A 24,142-nucleotide genomic window follows, 5' to 3' on the forward strand; every position below is an offset into this window, starting at 1 on the left:
TCAATGAGCAGTTAATGTGATATCAATACTCTTTGTTGTTGAGTCTGAGGGCAAAGTCCATATTGAAATGAAGCTCTTTATTGAGCAGTGCTTTACAGTGATACTGTTATTAATCTTTGCAAGGTGGTTTAACTTCCAATTGCTGAAATTTTAACACTAGAAATGTGATTAACCTAAAACAAACTCGGCCTTATCTACGATATTTACATTCAGCGGTTTCTACTTTGCAAAATGTTCACCAACACTGAAATAGGTGTTCTTCTCAACTAAAGTGAGTCCTAAACTCTTAATTAAGTCGCCTTTGCGTTTCTTTTTAATGACGAAAATTAGTTATGCCAATACTGCGGTCAGTTCCTATTTGTTCTCGCAATGACACAATCAGTTTTCATTTAAATAACGCCTCTTTAGTCTGACAAATTTGCCTTTGAAAGGCTATTGTTATTTTTAAGAGCTAAATGATCTGTAAATGAATTTCAAATTTTTGTAAGTAAAATCCACCGACAGATATTTGCCTGTTGAGCAGGAAGTTAAACTGTGTTTAGACGCCCGGTTAGTCTGAACATAGTTAGTAGAGGTCTAACTATGGTCTGAACTCTGAATAAAGAACGTTATGAAAGCGCAGTTTTCCGTACTTCAGCTGAATTTTCTTGTCATTGTTTCGGCACCGTCCTTCTTACAGGTGACTTTCTATGTGGCGTGTCTTTTGAAAGAAAAGCCACCAGTTGTCACACGAGCTGAAGTAACTCGTTTACGAATTCGTGTATTTCAGTTGCATACATTTTTAATACAATTAAGTTCCAACGAATCTCCTTTTTTTTCTACTATAGTCTCTCTACTTTCGCCGAGTTGTGAATCGCGCAATGCGATTTTATTTTAAAACATGCACTGAGCTATAATTGGTATATAGCGCCCCTTTCTTTAAGCGTCGCCTGGTAATTCAGACTGCCGTGAAAAATCTTGACTTTGCTATCACAACTTTACTCAGCTTGCAACTGTTAGTTGAGCAAAGTGTTACTTAATACATGTTGCACTATTTTAGCGGAACCAATTGGTTGTAAAAAATATGTATCAATTTATCGCACATTACTTATACGTTTAGAGGTCATATCTTGTTGATTCCTTGAGGGTAATTCTATACAATTCAGTATCTAGTTCTTTCAGCTGAGAGGAATAAAATTCCGCTCTCCAAGGTAACTAAACGTGTTATTTTCTACACAGTAAAGACATTTGAACGACGGAAATGTGATATTTGCGAGTTGTAAGTATGACATGTACATAAACTGGCATAAATTAATACATCGAAAAAATTTGCAAAGTTCCTTTAAATATAAGTCTACAGTCTGGCACGTATAATAACCGGATTAAGGCATTTTAAGGCAAAGAAGGGGCTGATAATCCTAGTTACATAAAGACGTATTGTTAGTTATCGTTTAACCTCACTAGGCACGTGAAAAAAGATCAATCTATACTACTTGACTTACTGTATGTCTGCATTCTGTGGAAGTGCCTGCTGTTGTTTTCTCTCGCGAGCTGTATGGCACAGATGTACCGTTGTTTCGTCTTCGGTCCTCAAGCTCCTTTAGTTTAGTGGCCATAGATGTGGGGGTGTCTTGTTTGGCAGATGGGCTGCTAATGCGGCCAATTCGAAGCTTGTCTCAACTCCGACAGGAGAGATTCTGTGGAGAAAGGCGATTTAAATGGCTTCTTCACCTGCAGTTGTGGTTAGAACTGAGGTTCGTAAGTTTGTGGATAACTCAGGCATGGTGTAGACCTCGGATGACAGCTGGAAATAGCTGAAGTGATGCTCTGCATTGTACGGCTGCATCTTTTTCATCCAACTGCTCAAGACGTGTGTTTCTAGAAAGTGGCAACTGAAAGGTGCTGAGCTACCTTTTTTATTTCTTATTTGGAATAAATTATTTTCAGTTGTATATGTTATGACCAAGCGGGTATGTCTATTAAGAACACTTCGTTACTATAGAAAACATAGAGAGAACATTTCGGAATTCGGACGGTGAGAAATTGGCCGGTACTTCTTACAACCCAGAACTTGAATTGTCGGTTGTTACATCATACGTTTAAGCTTACGTTCTCAAAACAGAGATCTTGAAATTGCTGCAACACCTAGGGACCCTGCAGAAATAAGCGGTACTAATTAACAAAAATACCAATCCCCTTTGATTTTAGCTTCTCACAGTGGAGTCAATACTGAAGTCAAGCAAACGGGGAGTCATGCAGGAAAAAATGCTGATTCCGATAAAATCGGAATAGTCTTATGTTATTGCCAAATTCTCTTCGTTGCCACCAGCCATTGAGCAAAACCATTAAGGAGAATTGACAGAAGAAGGATGATATTTCTAAGAGGCTCTTCATATGAGTCCGGTAACCCGAGCCTGGCTCCGGCGGTTACCGAAGCGAATTTTCTTGTCTGTTCACATGAGAAATTTCAGCCCGGTCGACAAACAAAACCAAACTGGTGGAACACAAACTCGTTCGCGATTATCGTAACCGAGCCAGCCGGGTCGGGTTACCGGGCTCATATGGTTGGAAAAGGAACCCCAGTACCCAACAAAACTTTTCTTCTTCAAGAACACCAAAAACACTTCACTTTGCCCAAGTTCAATTCTTCAGTGTGAAAACAATGTTTATTGAATTTAGGATCTGCGAATTTCACTAGCACCGATGCATTCAAGTTGTTTGTGAGTTTCCCCCATCATAAAACTAAACAACAGACCGGTAAAGAGGCCCAGAGCACAATTCTCGTAGAAGTCGAAAGGTTTATTTCCTAGGCCACCTCATGACAAGAAAATGTTTGCGGAGACCTATAGTGAGACTGACACCTTCTTCAGCTTAAACTTTGTAAAACAATATTTCCATGATACATATTGTTTGTTCAATTTATACGTTATACGTTAAGTTATGCCCGATACGTACACGTCTATTAATGGTGCTTTCTTATACGCAACTTGGAGAAAACCATTAATATTAAAAATAAGAAATGAACCGCGGGTATTGACGAAAAGTTATGTTCAGTTTAGACTAATTAATTATAATTTATTTATTCATGGTGCACGTGAATTTTATTTATGCGGCAAAATCGCCTGATTGTAAGCCTGGATAGCGGGTGACATCAATTTTATCAGGTCTAGCTTTTCGAGCTGTCGTTTCGATGACATTTCTTTGGATTTTTCTGTAAGCAATTGATGACGTTATATTTCTTTAGAGTGTTGTCATATGATTTTGCATCGGCTCGTCTTTTTAAAATCTTCTTTTCTCTGCTTCTCTCTCATTCAGACAGATTTAACGCGCCACTGATCATAAGGTGTTACCTGCTATTTTGGGGGCAGCCACCCATTTCATCTGTTTATTTCTATTAAGACTGGTTAATAAAAGCAACCAGTGATCGAGACCCAAATGTTCCGCTTTTTGCATGCCTAACCAGCGTCAACTTTTTCCATCTCTTGGCGCGATATCGATCAAAATGTATCCAAGTTTTACGACTATAATAACCTTTTCGATCTGTTTGACCATAGTTAGTCCTAACTATGGTTTGACGTGTGACCTACAAAAGGGACTTGAGCATATCACTATGGCAACGACAACGTGGAGGTCACCAAACAAATTAAAAGCTTAATGAGCCTCGACTTTGCGTGCACGTACGTTGTAATCTTTTCACATTTCGTAGCCGTCCATTCTGGATCAGTCTGCAAAACTCGGCAACAACTTGAAATGATCATATCAAGTCTGGGCATTTCGGATAATGTGAAATATGACGGCTAATTTTTTGTGCTTCCCTTTGGAATTGATCGCTGGCTTACATATTTAGTTTGAGCAGGGTTTCAGACCGATAGGCATACTGAACTAGATCTGGTAAATTCTAACATAAAATTTAAGAAAAAGAAAATACATAATACGGTTGTAAATAAATACTGTAGATTAAAACTTTTCAAACCCAAGTTAAATTTTTTCTGGTTACCAACAACAACATCTCATTCATAAAAATTAAGAACCTAAAAGAACCTACGTAGCCTAAATTGCCAATGAATAATATAAGTACCTTTTGTGACAGACTTCAAAAACTGTAGGTTCATACACTCGGGCTTTTCTTCTGTCACGTGTAGAAATCGAGAGAGAATAATCTAATTGTTTTAGTATGAATCTACTAGTCGTTCAGAAAATGTAAGGAAGCGGCCGCCATTTTGTTGACAACCGCTCACCGTTAGGCTATCTACAACAGGATAGATAGTAAGCAACGAAGCCAATCAGAGAACAGCATTCGTGATAGACCGCTAGTAGATTTATACTAAACGAAAAGAGTCTGGCGCAGTTTTTGTGTTTCCTGAGACGAAATAACATACACAAAATGTCTTTTCCCCAAGGTGAGCGCCTAAGCGAGTACGCCGATCGAAAGGTACTGCGAAAAATAGACAAACTGAAACTGCTGAAAGAAAATGATGTGGAGGACGAGCTATGAGCCCAATGGAGAGTACCGCCAGGAACCAGCGACCACAAGAACTCTTGGAGACGTGACCTGCACTGAGACAAGTCAGAAGAATTCGTCATCTATCTCCTTGTTGGTTCTCTTCGGTTTACTATTGCTGTCGTTTCGATATAACAAAAAGTTTCGATATCGATAACTGGTGTATTAAGAAGTATTTCTGCAATGCAATTGTTCGCGGCATTTACTCGTCAAACATGGTAGTGTTTAATGGTCAAGTATAAACGGACTTGATTTTATTTACCTCAGTGAATAATGAGGGTGATTTATGTGTGAAAAGGTATACTCAGCTAAATGAACTTCTTATCCCGTTTCTGTGAGTCACACTGGACAACAATTAACTAATTTCGAAATTCGCCTGGAACAATTTCTTCTTCTGAAATTCATGATCAGCAATCAAGGGCAGCTGGTTTCCGTCTGTATGTTCGCACCTGGTTCCTTCTGATGTCTAACTTTGGTCCTCTGTTGTTCAATTAGCTGCTTCCTCCATTTAATTCTTCGATTTTGAAACCAAACTTTGACTTGCGTCTCAGTCAAACCCAACTCTTTGGAGAGATAGAACCGCTGACCTCCCACCATGTACTGTTGGCGCGTAAACTCTCGTTCCAGGCGCTCGAGTTGCTCGACGGTAAAGATGGTACGCATGCGCTTTGGCTTCTCGCTGGACCAGTCTGTTTCTTCGCCGCGTGCAAGGAAAGTTCCTGTAGCGCGAATCAAGAAAAGCAATTAAACAAAATCTAATCATTCAATTGCAAATTGATTATTAACGCACGCAGGAAGGGAAACATCCTATCAATAAACACAATTCAATTAGTAGCGCATTAGATTTGTTTAACAAAACCTTAGATTGCACCGAAACTGGCAACGCATAACAAAACAGTGTTTCCAAGGCGGCTCACTGTCCAAGCAGTATCAAATATGTATAAACCGATAAATGACAGCTCTTTGAAACGATGATTAAATTCTAATTTCATCACTTGATTACCAACACCGTTGACCGAAATTATGTGATTTTTTTGTTTTTCGTTTTTACTGTCTTTGATTTTAAAAGCTTGAATTTGAAATTTCCTTCGCTTTACAAAAGCATAGCTTGGCTAAATTTATGAAAATGACGGTAGAACTTATTAACGAAGTGGCAAAATAGATCCTGCCAAACTGTAAGAGGAAAACGTTTAGAAAAATAAACTTATGATTCAAACTTGTTTTCTTTCCCTAACACAGGGACTCAGTTTTCTAAAAATGGAGTTGAAACTACTGTTAATGTGTTCGATCTCTTATTCCAAAATTTGCGAGCCTTGATTTTGCAGCTTTCCACATTTCTACAGTATTCTGGCTATAGACAAAGGATTCCTCAATATTTTAAACAAAGAAAAAACACTGCAAAAAAATCATTTTGATATGTGGCTTTGTCTCTGGCTAATCGAGAATTCTTTTCGTGTCCTCGAGAGTTATTCCGCGTAAATAATTTTTAACCTACCGTTGGTTTGAATATTTCCCCTGGCTATCAAGGACACCTGTTCAAAACCAAACCCTGGCCGTCGAAAATTTGTCGGGTATCCTGAGCCGTGAATTAGTTCTGATGGTCTGTCGTGTGCAAACTGCCCATTGCCACTTGAAACCAAAGCCATGGAAGCTCGCCCTAAGCATGGCTTGACATCCGTAGTCTTTCGTTCGTCCTTTCGGCTTAGCAATGATTCGATTGTGAACGAGGGCCTTCGAACCTCCTCATCAGGAACTTGAGGGGACAACTCGTTCCGATTCGTATCACGAGAGATACAATTTTCACAAGAACACTGCTGGCAGTCAGACCAATAAATGGGCATAATGTGATTCGAAGTCACGTTTCTATACGGTTGCATTATTTCCAGTTTGGGTTTTTCCCGGGCAATAGTACGCGAGTGACTTTGTTTTGTTCAGCTTTGACTTTACAGTGAATTTTAACCCGCGCTCCCTTTCAATGATTTTCACCTTCCCAAATGAGTAATCCGTATATACCCCCTCGCAACATTATTAAATATTGTGCGCACTTTATGGGGAAATGATACAATTCATGATTCATTTTAATCTAATTAATCTGTAGGCATGCTGGTTTATGAAATACTTCAGAGGAAATCGTTTGTAATTACCTGCGCCCCTGTCAAATTACGCGCCCGTTAATGTGATAAGAATTGAGGAAAAAATACGACATCGTTGGTAAAGACTAATAGCAACATGTATGAAAAAAATAACCAAAAATATCTCAGTTGAGGTTACATTCCCGTTTGCGCTGCAAAGATTCAGCATTTTAAGAACGATATGATCGCTTATCGTCGTATGGGGTACTAATGTGAGGTCCTAATTAAAAACGAACAAAATAGAAAACTTGAAAGTTAGTGACAGCACCCCCTTATCAATCGACCGACTTTGAATTGAAAAAAAAAACCCAACGGAAGAAACTTTGTCAAAGATTCTTTTTTCATTTTATTGATATAGAATGTTAACTAAGAAATTTCTCTTGGTTTGGTTAATTTTGTAATATTTATCTTAAGTCTGATATTTCAATGACACACAATTTACGAGTTTCAGCGTCCGATCAGAGGCAAAAATTCACTCGCTTTACATTGGTAATCTTTTATTATGTTTAAATCGCCGGTAGGTAGTAAATTAATCTAAACCGCAGGTTGTACGAAAACTTAATAAAAGCTTTCCTATTTAAGTACAGAGGAAGAACTTTCAATTACTTCGTTAACGAGTTTGTTTACATCAGAACAAAAATTGTACAGCTGAAAAAAAAACAACAAATCAATTAAATATATTTCTTTTTTGCTTCGGAAAACAAATTAACCGATTAAAGTTTGTTCGGGGAACGATAGTCAATACCTATGGGGAGTATTGGCAATAACAATAACAAAATTCGGTTTCTTTAATTTCAAAAAAAAAAACGATTTTCGTTCTCGTGACTAAAAGAAATGAAACATTGTCGAATTTTTGTTTATGGTAACTATCGATAATTTTAACTATTATGTAAATGTGGCTATTTCACAATTTATTAGTCAGACGAACATTAGTAGAAATTATAAATTTTATTATTGATTTTTTTTTTATAATGAGCACTATTTGCCTCAGATTTGAGGCCACTTGATTTTAATTAACACATGCGTTAACTGTTATCTGTTCTTGAAGGGCGCTTGAAATATAACTGATCAACAACCGGAACTTAAACATTTAATTGTTGTTAAGAAAATCATTCAGTAAACAGCAATAAGTAACGTGTTCTTTCGATTGCTGTTTGGCTAGTGTTTATCAGGGAAAAAGTCGTCGATGTGCAAATATTACCCAGTTATAAAAGAAAGGGTTTTGCAGATGGGAGAAGAAATCAATCAATCAATCAATCAATCAATCAATCAGTCAATCGATTCAATCGATGAAACGAAGAACGAACGAATTGGAAAGGTAATGTAACGAACGAACGAAAGAGCAAAAAAAAAAATAATAAAAAAAAAAAAAAAAAAAAACGAAAGAACGAAAAAAAGAACGAACGAATGAATTAAACAAACGAACGACTGAACGAGCTAAAAAACTCAACTGAAGACGAATGAATAATCAAAAGCTCAAAGGTACGAACAAACGATCCCTGAAAGAACTAAAAAGCAAACGGACGAACGAACGAACGATAGAACGAACTGAGCAACGAACGAAACAACAAAAGAACGAAGATGGGAAATGACGAGCAAAAGAACGAAAGAACGAACGAATCAGGAAGAACGAACGGCAAGACAGAAAAAGAGCAAATGTTCAAAAGAACAAGCAAACGAAAGGACGAACGAGTAATACCGAGCCCAGACGACAGTGTCGAGCCCCCCTGAATTCAAAACGACCTATATTTTACTGACTATCTGTACATAACCAATGTGTGCGATAATGTTAGCTAATGTTTAGCTTGTCGATTTAATTCGAAGGCCTTTGTAAGTTAGTTTCAACTCTAACTCCAAAAAGACCCATATTTTACTAGCCATGCACATAAACAACGCGTGCGATAAATATTTAGCCTTTCCATTTAAATTAAGGAAAAGGTCTTGGCAATTTAGTTTATAGTCCCCTAGAACTCAAAAAAATTCGGAATCTGAGTATATGCAGATCAAAACTGATTAAACTATGCGCAGCTCGGTGTCAAGCAATCAAAACTACGAGATGGTGAGTTTTCTTTGAGTTACACAAGCGTACTCGAAAAAGAAAACAAGAGTTCAACAGCTAACCTTCTGGCTTCTAGACCAGATGCTCTACCACTGATGAACTGCAGATAACTTGCAACATATAACGCCTTCCCGGAGGATAAGCGATGGAGGAAAGCTCATGTGAGAAGCATCCTGCGTACTGCTAACACTGCCGATAATGAGTACCCGAGGTTTTAGTCTGGCAAATAGGTGATTTTTCTGAAAGTGTCTTAATAGGCAAATCAAAAAATACAATGAAATTATATAATAAAATTTAAGAATGCATAACAGTCGTCATAACAATCGTCATAACAGTCGTCATAACAGTCGTCGCGTTTCTAAATAGATATGTAACTACCTATTTTGTGATCAAGATGCACACAGGAAAGAAGAAACCTATTCAAGTGCAACAGTCCAAATAACGCAAACTACGCGTACTGTCTAATTACTTGCGTGACTCAGTCAGTGCCAATCAGATTAATTCGTGAAATTAAATTTGCTATAGTTTTTATTACATGCTAAATCAAACAATCAATCAATCAATCATTGGAGCTATGTTGTTGCTATGTTAGGTTGAGTTCCCTTTTGCCATGAAGCGAAAATAAATAAGTCAATATTGCATATAAACGGATTTTAAGGGAGTACCCATCTTATCTTACCCAGATGCTTATTAGAAATGCAGACGTGAACGGAAGAACGAGCAGGCACGGTCAATTAAACCTTGTCTGCCCCTGATTCAAACGAGAGTCTGAGGGTGAAAGGTCTTTCTCAGCATCGACTAGCCGCCTCTTGAATATGATGCCTGCCCATATCAAAAACCAACCTAACCTTACACGCCTCAAAAAATCTATTTTTAAACATTTTGTGGACAGTTATAAGGAATTGGACCATTTTATCATGTAAACTTTTAATTTTCCTGTTTTAATTGTTAGACTTTAGTGTATCTCATATCTCACGTTTTTATATAATCATTGCATATTTGAGAATCACTTTCTGTATTTTTAATTTTAAACACGTAATCTTTTTACTCTGTAAATATATTTTTATGAGGGCCACTGGTTTTTCAGTGATTATACTGTTGTGTGCTACCCTCAATAAATAAAGTTGATTGTTGTTGTTGTTATTATTATTATTATTATTATTATTATTATTATTATTATTATTGTCATCACGATCATTATTATTATGATGTTGTGTTTAAAAATAACCGTTTGGCTCTAGCTACCAAAATTCATGACAACTCTTGTCGCCACCAAAATGTCATTTTGGTAAACGCTGCCGCACTGAGAAATCCACACCTTTTGTTCCTAGCGAAACAACTTGAAATTAAAAATTAATTAAAAGATCTGCTGGTTTCCATGTTTGACACAGATTTGGCCTGCTCTGAGGCAGGATGACGGCTCTTTTGAAGTTTGATAAGGGTTGATAAATATGGCAAGGCCAATAATGAACTGTCCACACTTTTGGAATCGATGACAGGTATTCCTGCGACTGAAATAAGCAAAAATCTGCCTTGGCGGATTGGCACTAATCATTCTTCCTGACAAATACCTCACGAGTGCGTTATGGTCAAAAAGCCATTTTTGAAAGATTTAATAAAGCTGAGCAGTAAAGAGAATTTAATTTTGTTTACTAAGATATTTGTAGGATTAGGCTTCAGAAAACCTGAATGACCCTGTATAGCAGGTATTATGGATGAGTTGTGATAGTGCGTAATAGATCAATTTCGATATATTAAGATTCAGCCTAACACAACAGACCTCAGCACGAGGCTCTGGGGAATAAACCCCACAAACTCTGTAGTTATTTCTCAGAGCCTCGTACTGAGGTCTATTTTTTTAGGCTGAATTTTGATTTATCGAAATTGGTCTATTCGAGACAATCACGGATAAAAGTGTTAAAATGAGGAGAACACATAGCTGCCTTGCAGTGCTCCAAATGCGCTTTCCACAAACGTAACCTTTTAAATTCGATCTGTTCAGTTCAGGACGACAGGTTAAATATTTGCATTTTTGGGGTAATTAAGAGATAAACTTACGATATCTGATGTCCTATTATTCATCGACCGATAAAGGGTGTCAGGTTTGTTTTGGAAAGGACAGCAGAAGTTTTCTAGCCTTGAAAAGCTGTGCATTAGTTGCTGGTCCTTGTTAATTTATTCCTTCAGGTAAGAGGTTTTTCTATATTTAATTAATTCAGTGCTGCACAGTTCATAATTTTGAAATTCTAACTGAACTACACAGTTTTCAGTGTCATGTTTTCGGACCTGTTGGATGACTTGCAAATTATGCAATAGCCTGCATTCGTTCCTTTTAGTCAGAAGCATTCAGTCCCCATAGAGGCCAAATCTTAATTTTAGAAGAGGTTGAAGTTGATCGATTACTTGTCACTTTAACATAAATTAGGTTGTGCATTTTACGACGACTCTCCGCGACGTAACTGTTAATCTTTGTTGTAACCCGGGGGGAGAGGTAGTCCCTTATAAGGGCTATATAGGAATACGCGCGCCAAAGAGTGCAATGTTTTAGCCGTTTTGGTCAGAAATAAGGTATCGATTTTGGCAATTTTGGTCTCGAATACGGTATCGAATTTTTAGTCAGATCATAAATAGGATGGGGAAAATCACAGATTTGGTCTTAAACAGGGTAAAGTTTTGGGAAGCGGGCCGCACAGTCCCACCCAAATTTTTTTAGAGTACCCCCCGGAGGTGGTACTGTCGGAAACAGTCGGTATATCCTTATGTCCTTCACGACTATAAGCCTTGACAGTGAACAACAAATATTCACTCACTAACTCCATCCTCCAACCTGATCTGTGAAATTGAGACTTATCAAAACGTGAATGGAAGTAATAGTTTATCAGCAGACCTGGGCTTCAATCTGGATTCCGTGACCAGCGGAATGGGATTATCGGATACGGCTAAGGGATATTTGATGGAGTGCAAAGGGCGACATGCCATCAATCAGAGCAAAACATGTCTTAAAGTAGTTATCGAGTTTTCTTTCTCGTCGCTCAATATTGCTAGCGTTACGACACAAAACCCACTAGTGAATTCAACACCACTGCGCACCTTGGAGCTATTGTTTTGATTTGTCGCCTGTGTTTTTATTTATAGCTACATTTGCCTCGAGCCTGAGATAATCCTTGTTTTATAGCTGGAGTTGAGTTGAATCTAGCACGCGTTCTTATTGTTTGATTTATATATGGTCACGTGGCAATCCTAACTTAATAGCTAATTCTGTAGTGGTCCCCGGACAGATTGCTCCGTTTCTAATTTTTTTTGTCCTGTTTAGGAGGGATGGCTACTAAAAGTGTGAGGTCTGAAGGCGAGAAGCGATCATACGAGTTTGACGACATTTTTGAACATGTGTCATCTTTTGGAAGATACCAGAAAATCTTGTACTTCTGTACTTGTTTGATGGTTTTCCCTGTAGCAAATCAGTTTTCCTTGCTAGTATTTGGTTTTGGTACTCCTGGCTTCCACTGTGTCACGCCAAATGTCACGTGTGATCCAAAGAAATGTTGTGACGGATGTACGTCATACGCGTTTGACGGACCATTTCATAGCACTGTGTCAGAGGTAAGTATAGTTTCAACAACAATCTTTCCACTACGAAACTAAACAGCATTTAAAAAAAGACGCCTTTTTTGTTTGCTTTCTTACTTGCTAGTGGAACCTAATATGTGACCGCGCATTCCTGGGCGCTACTATTCAGTCTTGTTTCTTCGCTGGAATGTTGGTTGGTTCAATTGTGACCGGGATTTTGTCCGACGCCTGGGGCCGAAAGAATTGCATTTTTATTTGCAACGCTGTCATGGTGAGTTAGTTTTGAGGGTGAACTACGAAAGTACACTGAATTAAAATGTAAACTTAACTTCTCACAGTGTATTGTATTGTGTTTTTCAGGTTGTTACAGGATTCAGTTCAGCGTTTGTTCATTCCATCCCTTTGTTTGCTGTTCTTCGGTTCATGGTTGGTTTTGGGCTGACGGGAGTTATGCTATCCCATTACATTTACCTCTTGGAGTTGGTTGGACCGAAAACAAGAACAGCTGCTGGCAATATGAGTTATTTTTACTACAATGGTTTTCAGATGTTGTTTGTCCTGATCGCTTATTTTGAACGTGATTGGAGAAATCTGCTAATGATTGTTACTCTGCCAGCAGTGTTGCTGTTTCCTTTTTGGAAGTAAGTAAATGAAACGCAGAATTCAAATCCCTGTAAAATGAGAGAACATCTTGTCTTGAGTGCCCATCGCAAAGTTAATTAGTTGCAAGAATATGCAATTTTGTTTCACTTTTTTATCACAGACTTCACACAAGTCTATTTCTCGAGTTTCAGGGTGGAATAGCAAAGCGAGCGCATTGAGCTGCGCAAAATATTTCTTGCAATACCAGCTCACAAGATCGCTAGATCGTTCCTCGGTTCACTTAGAAACTCGCTCATTCACACGTTAGTTCGTTGACAAGTTGCCTTGTTCTCACGTTAGTTCGTTCACGCGTAAGCTAGTTCACACGTTAGGTCGTTCACCGGCACGTTACCTCGTTCACACGTTGCCTCGTTCACACGTTACCTCGGTCACACTTTACCTCGTTCACAAGTTACCTCGGTCACACTTTACCTCGTTCACAAGTTACCTCGTTCACAAGTTACCTCGTTTACACCATAGTTAGTTGCTGGCCCCTGTTAATTTATGTTTACACGTTAGCTCCTTCACTTAGTTTGTGGTCATTGCTCTTTTTAATAGCTTGACCAACCGAGACGGGACCATCGAAATGAATGTAAACACCAACAGCACTATCTCTTCTCTACTGACACCCAAGTACTCAATGTGTTATCGTGACTCAAGACGTTAACTTGTTGAAAATTTTACAAAAAAAAAACACTGAAGGTTTATACTTCCCATAGATGTATTCCAGAATCCCCTCGATGGCTCATTGCCCACGATCGTCTGGACGAAGCTCAATCTATCATCGAGCGTTTTGGAGTCAAAAAAGGCAAACCCGTAGACTCAGGGGAGTTAAGGGCGCTCTTGGAAAATGTAAGAAGAGACCAGTTAGAACGAGAACGAGAAGAAAAGAAATACTCACCGATGGACTTGTTTCGCACTCCAAAGCTGAGAAAATGGACAGCAATCATCTGCTATCAGTGGTAGGAACATTACATGTATTGTATTGTGCTTGTGTCTTAGTCTCGGTGGCATAGTTGGTAGAACATAGGGTTTGTGAAAACAAGAGAAGGTTCTTAGTATATAAGTTTAAAATGCAGGCTGATTGAAAAACGGTTTAGGGTATCAGAACTCAGAATGTAAACTTAAAGAAGCTAAGTTCTACCGACTTGCTCGTGGCCTTCACCTTACAGTATCAGGAGCCCATCACTAGGAGCGTGGAACTACCCCATATTCCTGCCACGGCGTTTTCACGGACCGATCTATTATTAGTTTGAATTGACCGCGAGTTCAGATCCCCCCAGGAACCTCAGTGACCAATTACAAGCACGGACGTAAGTTTAACTGACATCATCATTTCACCGGAAGATTAAAAGAAAAACCGCCATATTTTCCTCATTGATGCGCGGTTATATAGACAGGAACTGACCTATTTCGTAGGAAAATAAGCCTAAAAATAGATCGGTGTGTGAAAAGGCCGTGACATAGGCTTAGTATGGGAGTTGCACGCTCCTAGTGATGGACTCCTGACAGTATCTGGTAAACGATTATCCCGGACGTCTCCACTCTGAACAAGGAAAGTGAAAAATATCTATCAAGTTTGTAATTTTCATTAGATCAACCCTCTTAAATGAAAAACTAAAACAAATGAAAGGGGTTACGTTGACCCAAACGCCAGGAAAACAAAGCGAAATTCTGCAGAATCGAGATATAAAAGTTATAATCGAACTGTCGAAGAAAATTCACCAACATGATTTCGTTACTACTGTTAAAGCCGCGGTGCATAAAATAATCTTGGACAATTCAACTAAGGACTAAAATTGTACATGAACTCTGATTTTGCAGGTTTGTCGTGGCACTCGTCAGTTTCGGGATGTTTATATTCATCTCTCAACTGGTTGGTAATCTTTACGTTAATTACACCGTAATGGAGATTATTACAGTCCTCAGGATACCAGTCACTTGGATCCTGTACTTAAAGTAAGGAAGGTTTTTTTTTTTTTTTCTCAATTTTAAACTCTTGTACAGTGGAACCCTGTTAATTCTGTCACCAACGGACCACAAAAATGTGGACGTATCAAATAAGAAAGTGACTGACTGAACCTTTGTTCGGTCCAGAATAAAGTGGCCGTAATAACGCCGGAGATGACCGTATTAACGGGTGGTCGTAAGGCGGGGTTCCAATGTACATGCTAATGCGAATTAAGGCTTCTTCATCTGAAAGAAGGTCATTTAATACGTAAATTGTCTTGTTTGTGTGTTTGTTTGTTTGTTGGCTTTTTCATTGTTTATTAGATTTGGCCGCCGTATTTGCCATAGCATCATCATGATCTTGGTTGGAGTCACGTTCTTACTGGTTTTACTGGTGCATAAAGGTAAAAAAAAAAAAAAATTAAAAACTAGTTGACATTCCTATGTGTCAGATCGTTCGGTTATCGTATTTAATCAGTAGAACAAATATGTGGGAATACGTTTAAATTAAATTCCAAACTCGATCGAGTACAATCACCCCATTAGCTTCAATAGCTTGTGATTAACGAATGATCAGTGGTCAAGATAAACAAAACCAGAGATATAGTTGAAGTGCCATTAGTCATTGGCGACTGAAATGATCTCGAGAAATGATCTCGAGAAATGGAAGAAATTTGAACGAATCCGTGTGCGGTATGAAATAGTATTTGTAGCATGAAAAGTGAGAGGCTTATTTCAGACATCAAAACTTTGTTCAAGACCACTCGCACGCTCAAGGTCGTATCCAACACGTGGTAATACTCTTTGCTTTGTGAGATTATAATGCAGTGTTAATAGTGGAAAGGCATAATCGTTCAATGCGATGATGCATTATTTTTAGAATCCCCTGTGGCGACCACAGTACTGTCTCTCTTTGGATTCCTTCTGATTGACTGCACTTGGACAAGTATTTATCTGATGACTTCTGAACTTTTTCCGACCGTGCTGAGGTAGGTCCCCTGCTCTTTATCCCTACTTACCTCCTCCAGTTTCGTTATTTCCGGGCCCTGCTCTTGCTGCATCTCCTTCTCTTGCTTCTCCTCCTCTCTCTACTCTTCTTCTGTTTTCTATTCCTTCTTATTCTACTCCTTCTACTTCTTCTCCTCTGTTTTTCTCCTCTTGCGTAAATGGTCAGTGTCAAACCATTATCTTACAATGTAGCTCCGGACTACGACTGCTCTATTTCTAAACACATTGAGGCAACGAATGGTACAGATATTATGATGTTGGCCAGGGAACTTAAACGGAAAACGACAGCCTTCGCAAGGTACAAAAAACATCTCACTTTTAATCATACGCTTAAAAGAGAGAACATTCTACCTCCGAGCCTGAAGTTCACTCCGCCTATCAGAAGTAAAGCAGGCTATAAAATCGCTAGAAATACAGACCTTAAGAACTTGAGACTGCGAATAACACAATGTCATCAGAGCATAGGAAATTTACAGACGAAGATACAAGAGCCTTCTGCAAAACCTTGAAGACCACCTTTCTCGTGAGGATATGCTCGCTCTCCAAAATGTTGTGAGGCAAACATCTGAGACAATTTCAGAAAGGTTAGCTGAAACGCACGGGAGAAAAATCAACGACCTAATAAGCAAAGAGACGCCACGATCGACCGTGGTTGACCAGGAGAAATTGGCTATCCAAACGGGATTTGACTCCTGTTGAGATTACGGCCCGCAAGAAAGGACTAAATTTCTCTACCACTCCAAAGAAAGTTCCTGTTTCAAAACTACTCTCCTCCATAGAAACGGGTATTCGCAGTCTGAGTCAATCAGCCAAGGACACGATACGTGTCTCAGTTGCTAACGCCTTGAAAACTTGCAAATTGCCCGCAACGGTTAACATAACAAAAAAAAAAAAGAAAGGGCATTGAACGACCTGAGAAAAGATGAGGAGGTAACAGTTGTTTCTGCCGATAAAGGGAGATCCGTAGTGGTAATGGATAAGGATGAATACCAAGAAAAAGTATCTGTTTTATTGAACGATAAAAACACTTATTTGAAAATCACACGCAAAAGATCAAATCCAACATCAAGCGTCAAAAAAGACATCTGAACAAACTTTTGCTTAACATCAAACGAGAGGAAAAGAATGACGGCAGATCACAAATTGGACCGGGATTGTACAAAAAACTACATCGCAGCAATTCAACACCAGCGTTGTTTTATGGTCTCCCGAAAATTCATAAACCTAAAATACCACACAGACTCATCACCAACAGCATAGGTAGGCCCACGTGCGCCGTATCCAAACATCTTGTTTCCATTCTGTCCCCTCTTCGGAGAAACCGCTTCTCCGTCAATAACAGCTCAGAATTTGCTCAAAAGCTACAGCAACGTTCTGTCGCAGGTGACGAAATCGTGATCTCTTTTGACGTTAAATCTTCATTCACTTCCATTCTTGTGGACCTAGCTCTAACCATCGCCAACGACAGGCTCCAAAAAGATCAGGATCTAGCGGCGAAACGTACAAATATGTCCTTCAGCAACATCATGAGGCGGTAAGATTTTGTTCTCGATCACAACTACTTCAAACACGACAACATCCATTACAAACAAATCTTTGGATGTGCGAGGGGCTCGCCAATCAGTCCCGTTATAGCCGACGTCGTAATAGAAGAATTTGGAGAAACTGCCATTACCACAGCTCCCCACCTCGGTAAGCGGTGGTTCCGTTACGTTGATGACAGTCACACGTGTCTTAGAAAAGACCAAGTGGATGAGTTTCACCAACATCTCAATTCAATTAACCCCAACATACAGTTCAATCTAGAACGTGAGGGCACCAAGGTACAGGGACTACCTTTTCTAGACACTATCACAACAAGGAGGGATACCTAGCTTGAAGTGAATGTCTACAGAAAGCCAACACACAGAGACCGCTATCTCGATTTCAATTCTCACCACCCATGTGCCATAAGAGATCTGTAGTCAGTATCTTGCTACGCAGGGCACAGAACATACCATCAACACAGAAAGGGAAACGCGAAGAAACGAAACGAATTAAGGCTGTACTGCGAGACAACAACTATCCCTCATCCTTCATCAATAGCTGCGAAAGATCGCTGTCGAAACTCCCCACCGATCTACAATCCATTGGTTTCGTGGTGCTACTCTATGTACAGGGCATTTCGGAAAGTATCAGTCGAATCTTAAGGCAACAACAAATCAAAGTCGCCTTCAAACCATTGAGAAATGTGAACAGTTTGTTTCCGCGACCGAAAGCCCGGGAAAAGGTTGACCGGCCACAATGTGGCACAGTGCACAAAATCAGTCACACCAACTGCAGTTTTGTATACTATACGTTCAAACTGAACGATCAATGAAAACTCGGATTACAGAAAACAAAAGGGCTGTTTCTATGTTCGACCATGACTCTAAGATCTCCTGCCATGTCCACGAATACAACCACAAAATGGATTTTGGAACTGTCAGAGTTGTTGGACAAGAGGCTAACTTTCACGAGCGACCCCTCTTGGTAGCCTGGATGTCAATAAAGGATCCGCAATCTGGAAATGACCACATCGTCATCCCAGAAGTCTACGAGTCTAGTCTTTGGCACGCGCAGAAGTCTCGCGCTACGTTTTCTTGAAACTTCACGTGGAATTTTCCTCAGCGCGCGTTCAGCGTGCTGTGTTTTGAATCACGCGTGCTAACGTTAGCATTTCAGCTGATGAAGGCTCAAGCACCAGCCGAAACGTGTTGAACAAAACATCAAAAAATAGTCAGTGCCAAACCATTATCTTACAATGGTGTCAAGTCGCTTAAACTAATACTGTTATCGTGAGCAATATGGGCATCACAGGATTGGTTATCTTTTAACCCTCCTGAGATCGAAAACTGACTTCTTTCTCTCTATCCTCACTTGATAGTTGTACGCTGGACAAAACTGTTCTGGATCGACGTTTTACGACAAAAAATTTAAACAAGCAAGGCGATGCAAATAATTTTGTGATTGTCTTAAGCCTTGTTAAATTGCACACAAGGAAAGTTAATTAACAAAGAAAGAAGCCTAAGCCATGTATTACACTGTGATAAAACACGACGGGCATTTGAAACACAAGGAAAATGAAGAAAACACGAGCTGCAGACGAGTGTTTTCTACATTTCTCGAGCCGGTTCTCAAATGTCCGGAGTGTTCTATCACAGTGTAATACACGGCTTAGGCTTCTTCATTTGCTTTATGATATAGAGGTAATGTGGCGAAAAACAATAAAACACGCTTTTTCTATGTTTTATACTCTGATAAAACATGGGGTTTTGACCAATCAGAGCGCTCACAGGGTCCTATCTATATTATAGATAAAAATAAGTTTCCATGTGTGGAATTTAGTAAAGTTTGAGAGAATCGCAAAATTATTTGTGTCACTTTGTTTGTTTAAATTTTTTGTTGTAAAACCTCAATCCAGAACAGTTTTGTCCAGCGTACTAACAGATAATATCATCCTTCCTCATTGTCTTTTATATGCCCTACCCTCCGAATGCTCTTTGTATCTAGAATAATATTGTCGATCTTGTCGAAATCAACCTTTTCAGGAACACAGCTCAAGGAACAGGATCTACAAGCGCTCGAGTTGGTGGAATTTTAGCTCCATATGTCGCTTTGATGGTGAGTCTGTAGTGAATTAAAACACAGCTTAAACCGAAAACCTTGAAGTGATAATGTTTGCGCTAGGCATCAATTAAAATTCATAGGGCATGTCGCGAGTATACCCAGTTTCGCACGGGTGTGATTTCCCATCGCGTGAAAAGCCCGCGATTTTGTCCTTACTGTATTAATATTAATTATTCTTGAAGCCGTGGTAACATGTCATTTCGGGTGTTGGCATATACGGCAAAAATAGCTGTTCTGAGCGCCGATCTTTGCATCGTATTGTATCTTGTAAGGGTAGTACGATGTAAATACAGCAAGCAAGCTACTTCTCAACATTGACCAACGCGTTCGTTTCATTTACATCACCAGGGGCAGTTACCAGGTCTCAGCATTGCGTTTCCAGTGGCCATTTTCGGCGTGGTTGCAACTCTTGCTGGGATATTGATGTACTGGATTCCAGAGACGCTCTTCTCATCAATGCATCAAACCATCGAGGAAACGGAAGCGGCCGAAGATGATTATGGAATACCTTGTTGTGGCAAAAAAAAACAGTCTCCCAGACCTAAATCACGCCAAGTAATATGGCTTTAAAATTAGGATAGAAGTAACCGTCGCTGGTGCTGAATGCATTCCAAAGTCCCTTTACCTACCGTTTTTGAGTTATTGTAATTAATCTATCACGAGAACTTTTCTTTTCATAGCGTCGGTAATCCAAAACGCCCCATTTATGCTGACTTGTGAGCAGGCTCCACACAAATCCAGGAAATAGTAACACATTAAAAGAGGCCTGGCCGTTGAAAATTGTCCTTTTAAAAATTTTGATTTAAGAAGCGACGACGACGAAATCGCTAATTTTGAGACAGCGTCTCCCAAAACCAAATAGACTCTTCAAATTTTTTTTTGATTTCTGTGATACTCTTAAAAATGGGCGAACACAAGTAACTTTCATCTCGGCTTCTTTCAAATGGCAGGTGAATGACGGGATTTTAGAGTTGTGAAATGTTGAGAGGCAGGACAACCACTTATTCTTTTTCTGGGTCTTTTCTACCTCAAGGAACCACATCAGCTCCAAACATTTAATATTAATTGATATACTTATTTGTCCTTCCTGCCCTTTCTGCCCCTCTGAGATTCAAAACATACGTCAGTTGTTTATTAGCTGCGCTCAAGCGTCTTCTTTTTGGGATAAGTTCCAAAGTTGGTATTCTACCGTAAGCGAATGCGAGTTTACTTCTCTCCGAGCCAGAGGTGTTATTTGGAATTACTCGTCCCTGCGCGCACCGTTTGAACCTCAAAAACCTCATAATGCCAAGCAAATATTTTTTTATATATATCAACGCACTAAATAGTACAATGTGCGTTTTCAGCGACTTCATCTCATTAGTGCAGGATAAAATCGAGATAGGAAAATATATTGCTGCCACGTTGAATGGTGAAAGGGAATTTCGACAGAAGTGGAAATCCTTTCTGCCCAGTTAAGTGACGTCTCTTATTAATTCGTTGCGAGTTTATTTCTTTTTCTTCTGTAAGTAATTACAGTGTATTGTAAGTCCTCAAGTAACGTAATTTGCAACCAAGTTATGCCATGTACTATAAATGATGTTCGCAAATAAGTAATTATTGCGTATTGTAAGTTAGTAAGCAAGTAACGTAATGCAAAGTATTGTAAGTAGGTTTTTTCATGTATTGTAAGTAATGTTTGTAAGTTATTAAAAGCATTAATTAAAATAAACGGCACGCAATGCATGCAGAAGCGATGACGTTTAAAAATTGCTCCTAGAAGATTGGAACATGAGCAGACAAAGTGATTATTAAACTTTTGGGTTAGAAATTCTAGGGGTTAACATTTAGGGTAGTCCATTGGTGGTTCATTCAAGTGATTCATGTACCAGGTCCATCTTGCTAGTCCATGTACTCGTACTAAGGGTCAGCGAAATGTACCAACCCAAATAAAAAGCACTCCGCTGAAAAGTTCCTCTCTCTGAAATCAACACCTTATTATCTTTAAAGATATTTGGCAAAGCTAATTACCTCACCGGAAATTAATTTGTTGTTTTAACCATATACTTGTCCAAGAGAAAATCATTTTCTCCTGACTTGTCATATCGCGTGTGCGACCCGATTGTCTACCTAAAATTCTATGTACCGAAGATATGTTACTATTAGTTTCCCCGTGAGCGCAAATTTATCCGACACTGTATAAACCAAAATCCACACCCAAATCTTCGTTTAAAAGCTGAAATTAAAAGCGCTCCGCTGATCCTACAAACAGCAAAGGAAAGCCGCAAAGTACAAGTTTCTCTCTCTGAAATCGGCATCTTATTATCTTTAAAGATATTTGGCAACGCTAATTACCTCACAGAAAATTAATTTGTTGTTAACCGTATTCTTGTCATCAATGAACATTCGTATTGTCTTTACCCTGACAAAACGATTATCGATTGTCCAATCACAACCACTTTTTCGTTGACAGAAAATATAAAACAGCACATTTCCAAAACTTCATAAAAAACCGCAAACTGCAAATGAATCGTAGCCTGACTTCATTATCACTACTGTAAACTGTATATTTCAGTGCTCATACAATGCTCATTCAATTACTTTCAAGACTGGCAAAAGTACAACTGTGCTACCAATCCGTAAATTTTATGTAGACCCTTCAGCTATCGCGTGTGCGACTTACTTGTCTATCTAAACTTGTATGTATGGAGGACATGTTCTTATTATGAGTTTGCCCGTGAACGCAAATTTATCCGATACTGTTTAAACCAGTCCACCCCTAAATCGTCTTTTAAAAGCTCCAATTAAAAGCACTCCGCTGAACCTACAAACAGCAAAGGAAAGCAGCAAAGGAACTCCCAGAGTGCATTTCGCTTCCACAGGGGAATGAAAAGTGCGCGACATAAGCGCGTGGACATAAGTGCGACAAACTATGCGAAATCACTATCCAAAGGAATGCATGCGTGCCAGCATAAAGCGATGACGTCACACAATACGTCATCGCTTAAAAAAGAGCGCGCGCTAAGGAAGAAAAATAGTTAAGTATGAAGATTGGCACCAGGTGCGCTAACTTCGTCTGCAGCCCTACTCTCTCGGATGCTCGGTGCCCCCATTTTTCTTGCAGTCAATCAATTCCTTTCCTGATTTTATCCATTTGAACAAAAAAACAGGAAAATTCTATCCCTGAGAAGTTACATTGAAATGATTCGCTTTTTCTGCTTTCGCGTGAGCGAAGGTTTTTTTGAATGTTGACGGGCAACGCAATTACTTATTCTTTTTCTTCAGGTCTTTTCTACCTCAAGGAACGACATCAGCTCCAAACATCTAATTGATATACTTATTTGTGCTGAATTGAGTACATTTACCTGATCTATAATTTCACTAATGTAGCTTCATATATGGCCGATAGTTGAAAGCTAACATCGTCTTGAAAAAAGGAAAACCTTAAAAACGGATGGTCCTCAACGCGCGTTATCTCGAAAAGGAACATGGTGACCCTCATTTTTGTTTTGTCTTTTTGGCAAAAGTTGATCTTTGCCTTACTTCATGGTAAGTTTTTAAAAAATCTGTAGGTGGGAACATTTTGAGCACTGACGTATGTCCTTAACTATTTGTTTGTTTGTTTTGTTTGTTTCGTTTTTTTTTTTAAGCGTCTGTTTCCCAATTGATCCTATGTAATGAAAAGTGAGAAAAATTCCACGTATTATAAAAATTCTAACTGAAGTCCATTTGGGAGGGTGAACTCTTTTTATCTTCATCTAAAACTCCAAGGGTGAAAGCTGCATGGTTATACCTCTCAACTCAAATACGTTTTTCGATTGGAGGAGAATGTGTCACGTGTCATACGTCAAGACTCATTAGTACTTGGCTTCACACTAGAAGCTAAATTAAGTTTCAAGTAAGCACTTGACTCAAGTGCACTTGAAAATCGCAAGTCACACTTTACAAAACTTTGGCCTAGTGGTTAGGGCGCTGGATTTGTAATCCGGGGGTCCCGGGTTCAAATCATCCTCCCTGCCACTAGATGGATTTGTGTTTGGTGGTCCCAAATTCAACTCCTTCAGCCTTTGTAAATAGCCAACTGATCAGCCTCCCATTAATCGGGATTTTTAACAAGCTTCTGTTTAGTTTACAATATTTGTTTGCTTATTTTCAGTGTCCATAATTAGCACAGTAGTGCTAAACACTTCGACACTTAAACAAAGTGATTTAAACTTTTTTAATTTCATGCATATCACAAATGCGATTGTTTGACGGTAAAATCGTGAAGAAACGTACATGGTTGTTTTGTTGCCAAAGAGTACATAGTAGCAACACAAAGGAACAAACGACATCTTCTGTATTTCTCTAGAATGGTTCAACACCGCGGTTTTCGGCAAAGAAACTGCTGTAGGGCTTTAGCTAACCGAGACATGGATGCGCTATAGAAGGGAAACTCCCGCTGGCAACTGCACCACCCATCGCAGGTGCCAATCTAGCTTTGACCTTCCCTAATCCTTATTTCACGTAACGATCACCGAAAGCAAATGTCCTCGTTTGTGAGCAATGAGTTTTACAATGTTTCATATGACTCTCAGATCGAGCACCTTAAAATCGCGGCAAATCTGTGAGGCAGCTGGCTTCAAGAAAATCATTTTTCGCAGTTTGTTCTATTTTTTAATTCGGAGGTATAACAAA

General features: G+C 39.1%; 2 protein-coding genes and 1 pseudogene across 2 annotated transcripts; 2 read left to right on the top strand and 1 right to left on the bottom strand.

The window, feature by feature from the left end:
* Positions 1-4,749: 4,749 nt before the first annotated feature.
* LOC110052464 (ventral anterior homeobox 1-like) lies at positions 4,750-6,450 on the bottom strand. Its single transcript, XM_089282073.1, has 2 exons — positions 5,976-6,450; positions 4,750-5,199 (listed from the first exon to the last, which is right to left on the bottom strand). Exons 1-2 carry the CDS (start codon positions 6,355-6,357, stop codon positions 4,895-4,897), a joined length of 687 nt encoding a protein of 228 aa, XP_089138199.1. The 5' UTR covers positions 6,358-6,450; the 3' UTR covers positions 4,750-4,894.
* Positions 6,451-10,748: 4,298 nt separating this feature from the next.
* Positions 10,749-21,218, top strand: LOC110052510 (organic cation transporter protein-like). The gene is made up of 10 exons (XM_020758638.2): positions 10,749-10,858; positions 11,985-12,271; positions 12,363-12,509; positions 12,599-12,879; positions 13,600-13,842; positions 14,705-14,839; positions 15,155-15,234; positions 15,711-15,819; positions 19,408-19,480; positions 19,835-21,218. Exons 2-10 carry the CDS (start codon positions 11,990-11,992, stop codon positions 20,054-20,056), a joined length of 1,572 nt encoding a protein of 523 aa, XP_020614297.2. The 5' UTR covers positions 10,749-10,858; positions 11,985-11,989; the 3' UTR covers positions 20,057-21,218.
* Positions 16,861-19,122, top strand: LOC149117730 (uncharacterized; annotated as a pseudogene).
* Positions 21,219-24,142: the final 2,924 nt, after the last annotated feature.

The sequence above is a fragment of the Orbicella faveolata genome, unplaced genomic scaffold (genome assembly GCF_042242905.1).
Source record: "Orbicella faveolata isolate gen_17 unplaced genomic scaffold, um_ofav_v1 contig_1, whole genome shotgun sequence".
In the NCBI taxonomy this organism is placed as follows: Eukaryota; Metazoa; Cnidaria; class Anthozoa; order Scleractinia; family Merulinidae; genus Orbicella; species Orbicella faveolata.

Excerpts from the sequence above, each read along its gene's own strand:
- LOC110052464 (XM_089282073.1), bottom strand. The coding sequence starts at position 6,357 with ATGCAACCGTATAGAAACGTGACTTCGAATCACATTATGCCCATTTAT. Across the intron at positions 5,200-5,975 it reads GGGAAATATTCAAACCAACG|GAACTTTCCTTGCACGCGGC; the intron begins GTAGGTTAAAAA and ends TTCGCGCTACAG.
- LOC110052510 (XM_020758638.2), top strand. The coding sequence starts at position 11,990 with ATGGCTACTAAAAGTGTGAGGTCTGAAGGCGAGAAGCGATCATACGAG. Across the intron at positions 13,843-14,704 it reads GCAATCATCTGCTATCAGTG|GTTTGTCGTGGCACTCGTCA; the intron begins GTAGGAACATTA and ends CTGATTTTGCAG. Across the intron at positions 15,235-15,710 it reads GGTTTTACTGGTGCATAAAG|AATCCCCTGTGGCGACCACA; the intron begins GTAAAAAAAAAA and ends CATTATTTTTAG.